The 16,590-nt window shown below is 31.5% G+C and overlaps 1 protein-coding gene across 1 annotated transcript; it reads right to left on the reverse strand.

Annotated features, from left to right (window-relative positions):
* Positions 1-1,766: 1,766 nt before the first annotated feature.
* On the reverse strand, positions 1,767-3,135 carry LOC134690056 (uncharacterized). Its single transcript, XM_063550029.1, has 2 exons — positions 2,071-3,135; positions 1,767-1,862 (listed from the first exon to the last, which is right to left on the reverse strand). Exons 1-2 carry the CDS (start codon positions 3,133-3,135, stop codon positions 1,767-1,769), a joined length of 1,161 nt encoding a protein of 386 aa, XP_063406099.1.
* Between the last annotated feature and the right edge of the window lie 13,455 nt (positions 3,136-16,590).

Below are 16,590 nucleotides of genomic sequence, written 5' to 3' on the forward strand. Positions count from 1 at the left end.
TAAGAACAAAACTTAGAAACCAAAATATGTTTACGCCAAATCAAACAGCTTCATTTACATTGAAATTAAAAAAGCCGGTGAAATATTTTGGTTTAATTCGTTTCAAAATATTCAAATATAGTTAACATATCAAATCATGATCTTGATTTGTTAAAATTGTCGCTGGATACACTTAATACAATTCATCTTTATTGATACACTTGAATCAAGTATCTTGTTTAAAGTGAAGCTTTCAAACCCTTTTTTGGCTCACCTGACCCGAAGGGCCAAATGAGCTTTTCTCATCATTTTGCGCCCGTCGTCCGTCGTCGTCTGTTAACTTTTACAAAAATTTACTCCTCTGAAACTATTGGGTCAAATTTAACCAAAATTGACCACAATCATGACTGGGGTATCTTGTTTAAAAAATGTGTCCAGTGGCCCGGCCAACCAACCAAGATGGCCGCCATGGCAAAACATAGAACATGGGAGTACAATGAAGAGTTTAGTTTATTTCTCTGAAACCAAAGCATGAAGAGCAAATCTGATAGAATAAACTAGTTTATCAGGTCAGGTTCTATCTGCCCCGACATAGTTAGATGGATTGGACAATCCGTTGTTGGGTTACTGCCCCTAAATTGGTAATTTTGAGGAAATTTTACTGTTTTAATTGTTATTATGAATATTATGATAGATAGAGATAAACTGTAAACAGCAATAATGTACAGCAAAGTAAGGTCTAAAAATAAGTCATCATGACCAAAATGTTCAATTGACCTCCTAAGAGGTTGCTGTCCTTTATAGTCAATTTTTAACAATTTTCATCAAATTTGTAAATATTTACTAAAATGTTCCACTAAAACTGGGCCAAGTTCATTAGAGATAGAGATAACTGTAAGCAGCAAGAATATTCAGTACAAACACATCACCATCACCAAAACATAATTTTGTCATGAATCCATCTGCGTCCCTTATTTAATATTCACATAGACCAAGGTGAGCCAAACAGGCTCTTTAGAGCCTCTAGGTTTTGTTTTACCAAAAGTGTACAATGCTCATTGGCTTATTTCTAACACATACCAAATGTGTGATTAATATTGTTTTGCTACGCTATTGACGTTTATATTTACACATTGAAACTAATCATGGAACACCTGCTTTGAATGGATTTGTGAAAATATAATTCAAAAAGATATGGAATAAAAAATCGCTACTTTAAAAATCCACATAAATACAAACTTAACGTTTTTCAAATAAAGTCCTTTGATAAATTTAATGTTCATATCCACAAGGGCATATAGTCTACGTTGTTTATTTATTTTTTAATCTTCATGATAACTATAATAATGTGTTTACTATATCGATACTTGTATTTACTATTGCAGAAATACCTCCGATCGAACAGATAATGTATCGTTCCCTTATTGTTTGTTCAAAATCATGAAGCGCGTTTTGTTTTCCTCTGTAATCTTCCAGATGATGGCAGCAAAGAAACTGTAGAAGATACGAGTACACAATAGGAGGAAAATGAAGAGAGTTTCTAGTTATTAAAGATTTTAGTTCGTTTGGCAATAGACTAAATGAATATCGAAAAGATACATGTTCAATCATCAAATATTTAAAAGCATTCAATAATCCCCGTTTTTGTTCATTCTGCTTGAAAACAGTCTGTTCAACAAAACTGTTGTAACTATGTAAATATATCATATCCGGGGTACAACTGAGCAAACAGTAGTCGATTATATCGAGACATTCCTGAAATCGTCTACACTTGTAAAATAAAGATGCTAACAATAACCAAGAAGATACAGAGTCTGACTGTAAACTAATCTTGAAATGACCGAATGTTCTCTTGTATTGCTTATACCAAGATTTGTTCTTATCTGCAAAATCAGAAATTTGTATAGATTTCCTGGCACATAGACATATCATGTACGCAAATATATCCTTTCTTAAAATACTATTATGGCCATTTCCAAAATGTTTAAATTTACGGTAAAATGAATATGTTGAATTTGAATCATCAATTACTCTTATATAAGCAAAACATGATAATGCCGATGCGGATAGTGCCATATAATGCGAATTTACTGATTGTAATCTGTAATTCATAAAGGTTTCCGAATGAAAAACATAAGTCCATGGTGATCCATAAACAAATCGTAGTGTATCCAGTAGAGCCTTGTGATCAATGCCAGTAAATCTGTCTTCGAACAGATTGTTTTCTGGTATAAAGTAATGAAGACATATTTTATATTCCACACAATAGATAAGTCTTCTCACACAATCCAAGAAACACACATGTATACACTCGGGTTTCCATTGTGATGGACTTATTTCCTCACTCAACCAGAACATTATTGTTTTAAGGAAATAAGAGCATAGAAGATCCCTGTGTCTCGGTTTGATGATGTCCTTCAAAATAATTTTAAGTAAAGCATAGCATAATAACTGAGTATGCGACAATGAATGAATTAACAACTTTTCAGTCACAGAAAACGATACACGCCATTGTAAGTACTCGTGTGGTGAGTTTTTACATCCAATAGGAACAAATAAAACTCCGTGTTGTATAGCTGAAGTGACCAGTGTGCAATCTGGCCATGCTGTACGTGATCTGTGAATCCATTGTTGAGCTGGTGTGATCCATTCCTCACATTTTAAACAGAACGCTTGATCATATTCTCCATCCACTGTAGACACACATGGACCATGAATCACCATTTCATCAGGTAAATTTCTTTCTAGAACACGTTTACTTGAGATGAACGTTTCTTCTCCCTCAGTCTCACACCAGGCAGATAATATATCACTATCAAGGTATGATTTGTCAACTAACTTCAGTTTTGTAAATCCTGGTTTTGTATTATTGGTATCCATAATCAATGGCATTTCATCTGAAATAGACTGATCTTCATCTAAGCTTTCATACACACGAATAAAGTTATGAAGACCCATGCGATCGTAATCACTACCTTTGAGATTTAAACCTTCTGCTTTACTACCAGTACTTATGAAAGTTAAATAATCAGTTTTGTCAACAATGTCCATCACAGTAAATATCTCTCTTCTTGTCCTTACAACTTCTTCAGAACCGATGATGTCACATAAGTAATTATAAAATTGAAGTGATAAATTTTTGTCTTTTAAATCCATATTCACTGCATACCTATAAAAAAAATACCAATAATTAAATTTCGTTAAGAAATATTTCATCAATTCTGTTGAATTATTTTTTATTTGCCTTTAAACATGCTTGACAAAGTTTTACCTGACTTTCATCGCTTATTCACTGTTGATAGTACAAAAATGCATATTTTCCATTTATTTAAGATGTTGACTGTTCCAGTTGTGTTGACCATTGACTTTTTAAATGTGTTTTTTTCTTAATTTCCGAGTGTATTCTTCAATCAGTTAATGTTTGTATTATATATTACATCGCAAAAATGATATTGAATCAACTATGTAAATAGTATCGGTTGGCTGAAAGCAACAAAAAAAAACAACTCAAGGTATTGTAGTGTTTACTTTAATACTGTATATTAACAGATCCATCTCAATTCGTATAATGAATGTAATTATCGCACAAAAAGTCTTATTACTGATATTAAACTAGGCATTTGGATATACATGTACTATTTAAATTGATTGAAAATCGAAGCCTAATAAAATTGAGAATGCATACAGGGATTTTATCAAAAATACACTAATCCGGTCCAAAGAGCAGAAACCAGCCATATTTAAAAATGTTGTGATTTGTATCCAAATCCCTTGTTAATATGAGCTATTAGTTATTACATTTTCTTTATTGTATATATTCTAGCTGGAAAAGGAAAAATCTTTTATGATCACAGTACAGTGTTCTTTGGTTCTTTTTTAAAGTCCTGTTGTTGAGTTTCACTTTCCAGTTGTAAGGGATTTTTTTCAAAACTCTGAATTTACTATATGTTTCAGAAGTACAAAATTATTTTTTGTCTTTGTTAAACTATGATCATTTTGAGCAACGAAATCTGTAATATGCAGTCTAAACATATCTGTAGCTCTTTTCACCAAAAAACTTAAGTGTAAAATTAATCTTACGATAAAAACATTTAGTTGATTTGTTAAGGAACATTTTAGACTTACGATAAAGTTTACAGGTTTCAATACAACATTGCTTTCGAGAAACATACAACATGAAATAGTTTTTACCCAAATTTAATTGCCATGAAGAACATTTTAATCTTTGAGATACCGTAAATTCATTTAACTTCATTGTTTAGAGAAAATAAATTATAGATATTCAATTTTTGCCTTAGTTTACAAACAAACTTAGAAGAGTGTTATACTATTTTGTTAAACATTTTGTTTACACTTTAACAACACAATCCAAAAACTTACAGTGTGTTGTATTACTTATGGGACAAATTAAATCAAAATAAAAAAAAACAACACTTTATTAGCGCTAACTGAAAATATTGACTAAAAATGATTAAGCTACTTAACAGACTTTTTTTTAAATTTCACATATAAATTGTGCTTGTAAAATTACAACAGAAAACTAATTAAAAAGGGGGGTAACCCTTTTTTTTTTTTTTGATGCGAGCCGTCGAAATTAACAGTAAGCATGAGTTAATATTAGGATCGAGAATAAACCTCGTTTTCCATCATACAAATTTATGTACAAATGTACTTCTGCATGTTTGCATCTAAAAAAGTAAACCTATTTTATGCATATTTTTTTCGTCATCTCTACATGGTGATATTCTGAGAATTTACACAGAGTATAGTCTACATTATAAACCTATTACATTAGTCTTGTTGACACACGTGTTCATGACACAACTCTGCCAAAATATATTTTATTTTACCAAATTTTCCGTCTCGATCACTATCCCTTTTAACTAAATGACAAAGATCGGTGTAATATTTGTTGAACAGAGTTTAAAACATTTGATTGGACCATTATGTGTAAAAAAAATCCACATTCACGGATTTAAACAATAATTCATACTATGACTCGTCAATTATTTCGGTTCTTATACGTCCGTGGCTTTCAAATGTTCGGCCTTTAGTGATCCGTGCCAAGGTGAATCCAGAAACGAGCTTCCGATTCATGAAATTTTCATTTAATCTTAAGATTTATTTTGGTCGTAATAAGAAAAAAAAGAAGGACTCGCTAGTACATTTTAACAAATTAAAAAATCAAAGTAATTGGTGTAACTTCCTGTCGCAGATGTTTCATACATTTTAAAGATGAAAACATACAATTTACAGAATACTTTTTAGATCGACGTACCTAGTGCAATTACGACAGGAACATACCTTTTGTTATGCAATAACTAATAAAATTTAATAAGAATGTACTCAGTTTAATGCATGAAGACTATTCATAATTTATTGCTACATGGGTTTACCTAGCGTAGTCTCGTACGAATATAGCCTATACATAATGCAAATGCATAGCTTTTATATTTATATAATATAAAGAAAAAGGAGATTTAGTATGACTTCCAATGAGACAACTACCCGCCACAGTTTATGTAAGCATTAACTATAAACAACCATGCAACGTTCAACAATTGAAGGAATAAAACATAATGTATAGGCAACAAAAGACTCCAACATTAAAAATGCGAAACGAAAAGTTTACGATAAAGTTTACAGTTTTCAATACAACATTGCTTTCGAGAAACATATAACATGAAATAGTTTTTTAACCAAATTTAATTGCCATGAAGAACATTTTAATCTTTGAGATACCGTAAATTAATTTAACTTCATTGTTTAGAGAAAATAAATTATAGATATTCAATTTCGTGGTTTAGTTTACAAACAAACCTAGAAGAGTGTAATACTATTTTGTTAAACATTTTGTTTACACTTTAACAACACAGTCCAAAAACTTACAGTGTGTTGTATTACTTATGGGACAAATTAAATCAAAATAAAAAAAACACTTTATTTGCGCTAACTGAAAATATTGACTAAAAATAATTAAGCTACTTAACAGACTTTTTTTAAAATTTCACATATAAATTGTGCTTGTAAAATTACACCAGAAAACTAATTAAAAAGGGGGTAACCTGGGCGTTAGAAATGGATCATTTATACAACATGTTTTTGATATATTGTCTGAGATAATGTTCTTTTCTATATATTCAAGTTCACAATGAGAAAAAAATCTGGAGTAAAGCATAGCTACACAAATATTGACACTAAAAACCTGTCAGGTAGAAATTCAGAACGCCAATTAAGCATCAAAATTGATAAATGTATGAACAGTTTATTTTCACCATATATGGTCAAAATTTTCATTTTGCTGAATTTCTATCAAATAAAAATTCATATTCATTAGGGTCATGCTATTTGACAAATTGACACTATTAAATAATTCATAAATATTGTCAAAGTACAGATAGTATATATTTACTGAATTCACCTCTAAGCGAACCAGGGTCAATTTCGAATATTTAAAAAAGTATTATTCCGGGTGAATTTAATCACTTTACTATGAATAATAAATGGTAATACATATATTAACAGCCACTTGATATAAAATTGATCCTTAACCCCACATTTTTCGTATTTTGAATTGGACCTATATAAAATTGATCTACGTACATTCAGAATTCATACATGTATATATATATATATATGCAGTGAACAAACACCCAGTTGTTATCATAATAATGATTTTAAATCAATTTTAATTTACTATGCTTTGATATTACCAACAAAGGAATTGTGTCTTTATTTTCACATTTAATTTCTTCCGTTTAAAAGGTAGAACCGTAGAATTAAAACAAAATATTCCATCAGACATATGCTATTGTCTTCTGTGGTTACGTAGTTTTTTGCATTGCACGTTAAATAGGAGATTTCGTAATTCATACTTGTGATAATGTGATAGTTGAGCAATGGATTATTAGGCGATTTCAATTCTTACAACATTATAACTGCTGAAAACAATCAAGGCTAACACAAAATAAAAAAAAATAACATTCTGTTGAAAATACCTCATTCCCAATATTGCAATGCTAAAAACTTGCAACAATTTCTAATAATTTTACATGTTATTTTAAGTACATGAAGCTAATACAAAGAAGCAGGACACATGGAAATCAGTGATTGCTTTCATTTTCGGTAATATAATCAGTAACTGATACTATTTAATTGAATGCTTGGTTCGTTTTGCACCAATATTTTAGGCATAATGTTAATCAATGTACATGTGCAGCTTTAAATGTGTTACAAAACCGAGATTATATATATATGAAGTATATTTCATTTCTTAAAACAGTAATATCCATCTAATAAATGTGCACGATAAGATAAGCAATGTACTTACGCAAAATGTTGTACAGTATATACCATAAATTATATAATATAGTTTCAAATTAGTTTATATCTGTTGATAATAGTTGTGTATTGGTATCTTAGGAAGGACCGATAACAGGTTATAAGGGCAGTAAAATATCTACCAACTGAGGCTCGTTATCTATATATATACAAATCAATAAACCTAAGTGTATCTGGTACATAATATTATTTACATATATTCAATTTTATAAGGAGTGTGCTTTATTTTTGGAAAACTTCATGAAAGTCAGTTATCCCATTTAATGATATGTTTTTCATGATCGCTAGTACCGAAGGGATTTATAACAAAAATATCGTGATATAATTATATTTAGAGGGATAAAAGGTGTATACAAGCACTTTTAATGAACAAAACATTCAGCATTTCAATTAGCACAATGCGTGAATATTTGCTTTGTGATGAGGATTTTCTGTTTTGTTTTGTGTGGTTTTGTTTTGTTTTGTTTGCTTTGTTATTGTTGTTTTTTTCGAGGAGGGAGGGTTGCCTGCACATCTAGACTCATTTTATGTGTTTTGTCTAAAAGAGGCTTATTTTTTATTAGGTTTTTGATGTATGGAAATAAACACATTCCTTAAATTGTTTATAAAAAGTATGTTTTATTTTGTTCATTCTTATTTCAAACAGTAAAACAATCTTTTCTTACCTTTCTCTTAAAAACATATCTCGAATTTTTAGGCATCGATAATGCTAATTTGTAATGCATTTACGACCAAAAAAAGCCTTACTCAGGAGACTTGATTGTAAAGATGTTCACTATCGAATACCCCTACATATCGTTATGTTATGTCTAAAGTCTTTTATGTAAATATTATAGAATTAAGGTAAAGGTGCGGGAATTTCTCGCTGCATTGAAGACCAATTGGTGACCTTCTGCTGTTGTCTTCTCTATTATCGGGTTGTTGTCTCATTTACACATTCCCCATTTTCTTTCTCAGTTTTATTAACAATGCGAGTTTTTATGTTCACTTAAGTTTATAAAGACAATACCTGGAATTATTGTAAAGTGTTCTCAATTGCAATTTTTAGTAAGATGTTTTTTTTTCTTTTTTCTGAACTATAAATAAAGTTAGTGTTAATGTTTAAATTCATCTATTATACAGGAGATTTTAAGTTAATAAAAAAGGACATATTTCTTTTTGTTAAAAATGTTCACGAGTGATCTACTTTATTATTTCATTTTGGGACATCATGTTTGTGCAAATGTGTGTCAGGCATTGATAAATGGCATACAAAAGTACAAAATACCTATCCGTTGCTATCCTTAAGTACAATTCAATATTGAAATTCCTTAATGAAATAGCAAAATCAAAAGTTCCTACACATCAAACGAATGAATAATAACAGACATTTCCTGATGTAGCAAATGGTCTTTTGAACCTGATGTTAGTGCTAGCAAAATAGCAGAGTACAATTAAATAATATACCTTTCAAGTATATGGATATAATTTAAAAGATCACTTTAAAACGTAAATACGAGGTTAAGCCTCAGCCCCAATAGACCTAGCTCATCGCGATCTTCAATTAATTCAGATCGTGGTGAGAACGTTGTATTTGCACCATGACAATACACATTTTCGTTTCTTTTACGTTGCTACTACGTCCTCATTACGCTTCTACAACGATCCCGTTACGACTATACGACGTTCTCACCACGCGAATTCTTCGACCTCGCTTATCACGATCTTTCCACGCTCACCACGCCCTCACTACGACCATAGCACGATTTATCTAAGTGCAACATGATCTTACCACGCTTCTTCTACGATTACAACACGCTTTTACCACGACAATATTACGATCATACCACGTATATGCTGCAATCTGACTACCCTCTTATCAATATCTTGTCAACGTCGTGTTCCATATAAATACTATATAATTCATTTTATTTCTCATTGATACGTAGAGTTTTCCGGAAACAACACAGTCATCCAACCAAAATCTAACAGAACTCGTTAGCGTAGTGGTAAGAGTAGAGGTTAAGAAAGAGGGAGATCTGATAGAAAATAATCCTGGTCCGGAAGATATGTCGAATTAACCAATCCAACCTCAATCACAACTTATTACTGGTACAACAAGGTCAAATGATGAGGTTTTAGAGAACGATTATTGGGATGACACAGATGTGTTAAGCATGATCAAGCCGTTACAGAAAAAGGACAAGAGGTTCAAATTACGTACTGACAAGCAAAACCTGGAAATCTTTTATATAATTTATATTTTGTCAACGTCGTGTTCCTTATTACTGGTACATCAAGGTCAAATGACGAGGTTTTAGAGAACGATTATTGGGATGACACAGATGTGTTAAGCATGATCAAGCCGTTAGAGAAAAAGGACAAGAGGTTCAAATTACGTACTGACAAGCAAAACCTGGAAATCTTTTATATAATTTATATTTTTTATGACAATGCTCATGATGATTGTTGTATGAACGCAGTCAGGTCGTAAGAACAGCGTGATGAGGACGACATGGGCGTGTTAAAATCCGAGCATGGTCATAACCATGCTAAACACAAGATGTTTTTAATCACAGACCAACTTTAATGTTACCTCTCATTTCCAAAATCATTGAAAAATATGAGAAAACACACTTAGTGAAATGTTTAAATAAAAACAAGTTATTGTTAAGAATGCAGTAAGGCTTTCGAACAAACCATTCTTGTCAAACTGCGTTAACAGCTTTAATAGATAAGTGGCTTAAAGCCATTGATGATGGCGATCTTGTTGGAGCAGTGTTTCTAGATCTAGCAAAAGCCTTTGATCTTCTCAATCATGAACTGCTTCTTCAAAATATAAATTTGCTTATTTCTCATTACGCTGGTTTACATCATATTTGCTGACAGATATTAGAAAGTATCTATTTCAAATACATTATCAGACGTACAAAAAAACAAAAAAACGGGTTTACCTAACGGGTCCGTATTAGGATCGGTGTTGTTTCTAATTTTTATAAATGATCTTCCTTTTTATAATCATAATCATAACACTGATTTTTTTGCTGATGATAGTACCATATCAGTCATTGGAAAACACAAAAGTTGCATCAGTCAAAAACTTTATACGGTTATACAAGATATTTTTCGCTGGTGTGATGACAATAAATTGGCTGTAAATGTATCTAAAACGAAAGCTTTATGTATTGGATCTGAACAAAAGTTTTCCGTTACATCAAATGAAAACATTGCTTTAAATGGACATCAAATACATGTGAAAAGGTTCTAGGTGTTTTTATTGATGCATCTCTATCTTGGTCTTCTCATATCGATGATATAATAAAAAAAGTCAACTCTCCTTTAGCTTTACTAAAAAAGGATAAAGAAATATTTAAATCACAAGCTAGACAAATGTACAATAACGCTTACGTTTTACCTCACTTAGATTATTGTTAGTCAATATTTCACGAATGTAACATTGTGCCAAGCACACAAAGAATACTTTATCACAAATCATTACTAATTTATTTTTCTTCTTAAAAAGACTCATCATTGAAACTAGAATCAGATTTTTCAAAAAGACCAAAACAGTTCGAAGTTGAAGATCATTGAGGACCATAAATGTCTAAAAGTTTTGCCAATTACAGCTTAAGTGACCTATTCCAGACGTTGAAAGGCCTTAATTTTTCAAAATTCAAAGTGGATATTGGATCATTTTCTATGAAAGTCGAACACCAGGCTTGAGTTTCCTAGTAATACGTTGATAGTATGTCGTTGCAGTATATCCAAGATACTAAGGTTGTAGATTAGATTGTACAACATTTTGGACATTTTAATCGGCCTGATCATTGATATTTCCTCTACACTTTCCTAATATGACATTGGAAATCAACAATTTTATCGGCCTGATCATTTGATACTCCTCCTACACTTTCTTAATATGACATTGGAAATCAACATTTTCATCGGCCTAATCATTTGATACTCCTCCTACACTTTCTTAATATGACATTGGAAATCAACAATTTCATCGGCCTAATCATTTGATACTCCTCCTACACTTTCTTAATATGACATTGGAAATCAACAATTTCATCGGCCTGATCATTTGATACTCCTCCTACACTTTCTTAATATGACATTGGAAATCAACAATTTCATCGGCCTGATCATTTGATACTCCTTCTACACTTTCTTAATATGACATTGGAAATCAACAATTTTATCGGCCTGATCATTTGATACTCCTCCTACACTTTCTTAATATGACATTGGAAATCAACAATTTCATCGGCCTAATCATTTGATACTCCTCCTACACTTTCTTAATATGACATTGGAAATCAACAATTTCATCGGCCTGATCATTTGATACTCCTCCTACACTTTCTTAATATGACATTGGAAATCAACAATTTCATCGGCCTAATCATTTGATACTCCTCCTACACTTTCTTAATATGACATTGGAAATCAACAATTTCATCGGCCTAATCATTTGATACTCCTCCTACACTTTCTTAATATGACATTGGAAATCAACAATTTCATCGGCCTAATCATTTGATACTCCTCCTACACTTTCTTAATATGACATTGGAAATCAACAATTTCATCGGCCTAATCATTTGATACTCCTCCTACACTTTCTTAATATGACATTGGAAATCAACATTTTAATCTCCCCTTATTATGGCTTATATAACAGTTCAAGTTGTGATATCATTTTATTTAAGCAAGTATGTCAGTTAACTGCTATTAGTCTATTGTTATTTATGTATAATTGTCATTTTGTTTATTTTCTTTGGTTACATCCTCTGACATCAGACTGCGACTTCTATTGAATTGAAATTAAAACGTGCGTATTGTTATGCGTTTTCTTTTTTACAATGTCTAGAGGTAAAGGGGAGGGTTGAGATCTCATAAACATGTTTAACCCCTCCGCATTTTTGCGCCTGTCCCAAGTCAGGAGCCTCTGGCCTTTGTTAGTCTTGTATTATCTTAATTTTAGTTTCTTGTGTACAATTTGGAAATTAGTATGCCGTTCATTATCACTGAACTAGTATATATTTGTCTAGGGGCCAGCTGAAGAACGCCTCCGGGTGCGGGAATTTATCGCTACATTGAAGACCTGTTGGTGACCTTCTGCTGTTGTTTTTTGATTTGGTCGGGTTGTTGTCTCTTTGACACATTCCCCATTTCCATTCTCAGTTTGATATTTTCAGTTAAAAGACAACATACGGCCTTCAACAGTCATCAAAGCCCATACCGCATATGAAAGTCTTTGAAATCACAACTGTTTAACAATTCAAGCGAAAAACTCAGGGTTTTATTAATGTTAAAAAAAAATAACCAAAAATCAAATATGTCAATCAGCAAAAAACGTCAACTTCTGAAATGTTTACTTCTGACTAGGGTCAGATACATACATACCAAATGTAGTTGGGTTAAACACGTAGATTATTATTCATCTGCAAAACGATATACCGATTACAAAACACTGTAAAACAAAGAAATACCACTACTACTAAAGTTGCAAACGCTAATCAGGTACTTGTTTGTTGAAAATGTGGGACGGGACACTTTTTATTGAAGTTTCCAATGAGTACGTATTGTACACTAATCTTTGATTATTTGATAAACATAACTGGTCCCGTTTCGTATTTTAGTTCATGATATTTCATATTTTGTATGTTTTTATTCTAATTTGTCGATCAATAAGGTTTAAAGTTTGATAAACGTCCCTGTATGTAAAAGAGGGACGCAAGATACCAAAGGGACTGTAATGTATATCTATCACACTTATAACCTGGTAAAGTTGAATAACTATTACATTGCTGTAGTGTGTTTTGTGTTCATCCTATTTTAACTTAGTATTTGGTTTGTTTTAGGTACATTCTTCCATCTAAACTGTGTAATTGTCTAATTTACACAGCGCACTTTTTTAAACATCAATTCAGTTTCATGCAATACGTAATACACCTTAAGGTCAAGTTCCAGTACATGGACTATGTCACAGATTTCAGTAAAATTTTGCATACAACTCTGGCTCGATGAACTTCAACTGAAAATCGAAAAAATAATGCATTTATATCAATTACCATTTGAAATAATACTGATTGAATTCTTATAAAACGGGGGAACATTTGTATAGAAAGCACATAAAATCGGCGAAAAGCCTTCTAAAATTTGTCTTAAAATCGCTAAATCTCAAATTCTACTCAATAGAGTTTTCTTAAAAAAACTATATGTTGTTGATACATACATTTCCGTTTTAATGATGCAAAATAAAGATAGGGTCACCGACTTCGTTCTTACGGTATACATCATTCAAAGTTGCGTTCCTTGTAAAAAAATCCAACAAAACGTCGAAATAATCGTAACATTATTGTGTTGCAGGCCGAGAAACGTTGATTTTTTACGTTTTTCACTACCAACAAGGTAACGTAACCAATTGAGTATTAGATAAAAAACGAAGTCGGTGACCCTATAATTATTTCATATCATTAAAACAGAAAGTTATGTATCAACAATATATAGTTTTTAAGAAAATCTATGGAGCAGAATTAGAGATTCGGCGAATTAAAAGGTTTTTCGCAGATTTTATGTACTTTCTATGCAAAAATTCACCAATATTAAAAAAAATCAAGCTGCAATTTTTTCGGATAATAAGAGAGATACATGTATTATTTTTTCAGTTTTCGATTTTCGATTTTCAGTTGTAGTTCAACGAGCCAAGGTTGTATGCAATTTGTTAGCAAAATCTCCGACATAGCCCATTTACTGTTCCTTGACCTTAAATATTGATTTATAAGTAAACGGAACAATTATAATCTGATTCATTAAATCTAAAATTTCCCTGTAGACAATAATACTTACCTTTTCAACCTGATCGTAAGCAATCAATTAGTTCGAAATGAAGTTATGGTCTGTGGTGCAAGAAAAATCGATCAAGATAAATAAAGAATAAGAATGAAATCTTTATAAAAGAAGTTCATTTGAAATGAAAGAAGTGTTAATTGGAATGGTGATTTCAAATTTTTTTAGATCTGGTGTAAAACTTAGGACCATTCCCTTTCATGAATGTGACCTACCGAATCAGACTATTTACCGGTTTTTTTTTATCAAATAAGCAACACGACGGGTGCCACATGTGAAGCAAGATCTTCCTACCCTTCCGTAGGACCTGAGATCACCCCTAGTTTTTGGTGGGGTTCGTGTTGTTTATTCTTTAGTTTTCTATGCTGTGTCATATGTAATATTATTAGTCTTTTTATCTTTTTTCATTTTTAGCCATGGCATTGTCAGTTTGTTTTAGAATTATGAGTTTGACAGTCCCTTTGGTATATTTCGTCCCTCTTTTACTTCCTAGTATATAAAAGTATCATTTCTATTCAAAATAGACTGAAGCAACAACATATCATCGCTTTGTTGAAGGCAACAATCTTCTTCCATGGAAGAATTGATGCAAAAGATACCAGCTCTGGAATATTGTTTAAATGTTTGAATTGTCTAACATATAGAAATAAGCAAAATGTATTTAAAGCCAATATACATAATATAAGGTTAAATTGTGAAAAATAAAACGGGTATAGCACAATTAACGGTCTTTAACAAGGAGCCTTGACTGGTCCCAAACAGAAATCTATACAGGACCCTCAGCTGATTATTGTAAATCAATTAAAACAGAAAAAAACAACCGTTTCATCTACATATAAAAAAAAAAAAAAAAGAAACACTTATAAACCACATCAACAAACGACAACCAATTCACAACAGGTTCCTGTATGTATATAAGTTTTGATTCAGGTTTATAGTTTTCACGATAAACGCGTACGATTTCTACAGGCGAATAATAGTAATTGGTAGTATAAATCTATTTGACAATATAACATTGAAATTATTGTATCTTTCATTACAAGGAGATAATTCATTATGCTAGTGTTGTCCATTCGTTTTAGTTTTTGTACTTTTGATTTTGCCATTTGATTAGAGACTTTTCCTTTTGAAGTTTTACTCTGATTTTACTACTTTTGTGATTTTACTTTTTTATAGCTCCGTGACGTTAAGGGCATACGATACAGTTACAGGGGAGGTAATGACGTTGCTAACGTCAAATGTTATTTTCGCGACGTCCAACTGTGAAAAGATGCATTTTTCGACTGATTTTATCATTCAAATTGATTTAATTTGAAAACGAGTTCATGGACCCCTATTTTTCAAAACAGCAATTTGTTTCATTTTGAAGGGAGATTATGTGACCCAAATTTTATAAAACTGTAAATAGAGGAGTTTTTTTTTTAATTTTGATAAACATGCAACAAAAAATGACGTATTTTCCTCAATTGATGAACATTTGATAAGTTATTTCTGAATTAAAAATGCATATTTTTTCAAATATACTTATAAAATACAGAAATAAGCGATTATTTAACAAAAACAATTTGTGTTTATCTTTTATAACAGAAAAGTTATGTCTTTCTTTCGAAAAAGAAATTACAGCCACAAATCTGAATTTTGAGCAAATATACACAATTTAAACCTCATTTTTCTCAAAAAGTAGCACATGAAGGTATATTTTTTATTACATATTTGATTTAATCAGGTGAAAAATAGCCTATATGCAAATTTTCACGAACTTGTAAATACAGGATCAAAACTGTATCGTATGCCCTTAAGAAGCGTCATTTTTTGTGATAGTGGTCAAGAGATTATAACACCATGGTGACAGTTGGTGTCTGTTTCTTTTGTTAACACATTGTCGTCAATATAATTTTTGATTTTTTGCGACTGTCAGAGGTTTAGCTAGCAATGCAATCAGGTGTAATCCACCATTATTCTACGAAAATGCCTGTACCAAGTCAAAAAATGACAGGGCAATACATTGTAAATGGATAAATCTTTCACTGAAGAAAAACTGTTACATCAAGTACAACATGTACAGTCTGTTTATTATACCTCTAGCCAATGTCTTTTCTAATCGTTACCTGGTCCTGTTCCTAGTCTGAGTAACGTTCGAATTTATCAATTAATCTAAGGCTGGTATAATGTTTTTTAAAATAATTTACATTAAAGGATTGTATCAAAATTTCCTTAAAAAATCTAGCAGATAGATGTTGTCATAAGTAGTTTCGCTAGATTATTGATTAGACTGGTAAACAGTTGTGTTCACAGAGTGACAATCTGAAGCCTCGGTCACACCTTACCAGATAGCACGAACGGATGACTAACGGATAAAAATAAAACTTGCCCGTTGACGAAATTGTTATCCGTTGGGAGTCTGTTTATGTACTGACCGAACAAAACGGACGT

The sequence above is a fragment of the Mytilus trossulus genome, chromosome 11 (assembly GCF_036588685.1).
Source record: "Mytilus trossulus isolate FHL-02 chromosome 11, PNRI_Mtr1.1.1.hap1, whole genome shotgun sequence".
NCBI lineage: Eukaryota > Metazoa > Mollusca > Bivalvia > Mytilida > Mytilidae > Mytilus > Mytilus trossulus.

Bases quoted from the DNA above. Each gene is read 5' to 3' on its own strand.
- LOC134690056 (XM_063550029.1), bottom strand. From the start codon at position 3,135: ATGGATTTAAAAGACAAAAATTTATCACTTCAATTTTATAATTACTTA. The intron at 1,863-2,070 runs GTAAATTCGCAT...CTGATTTTGCAG, and splicing joins TGAATTACAGATTACAATCA to ATAAGAACAAATCTTGGTAT.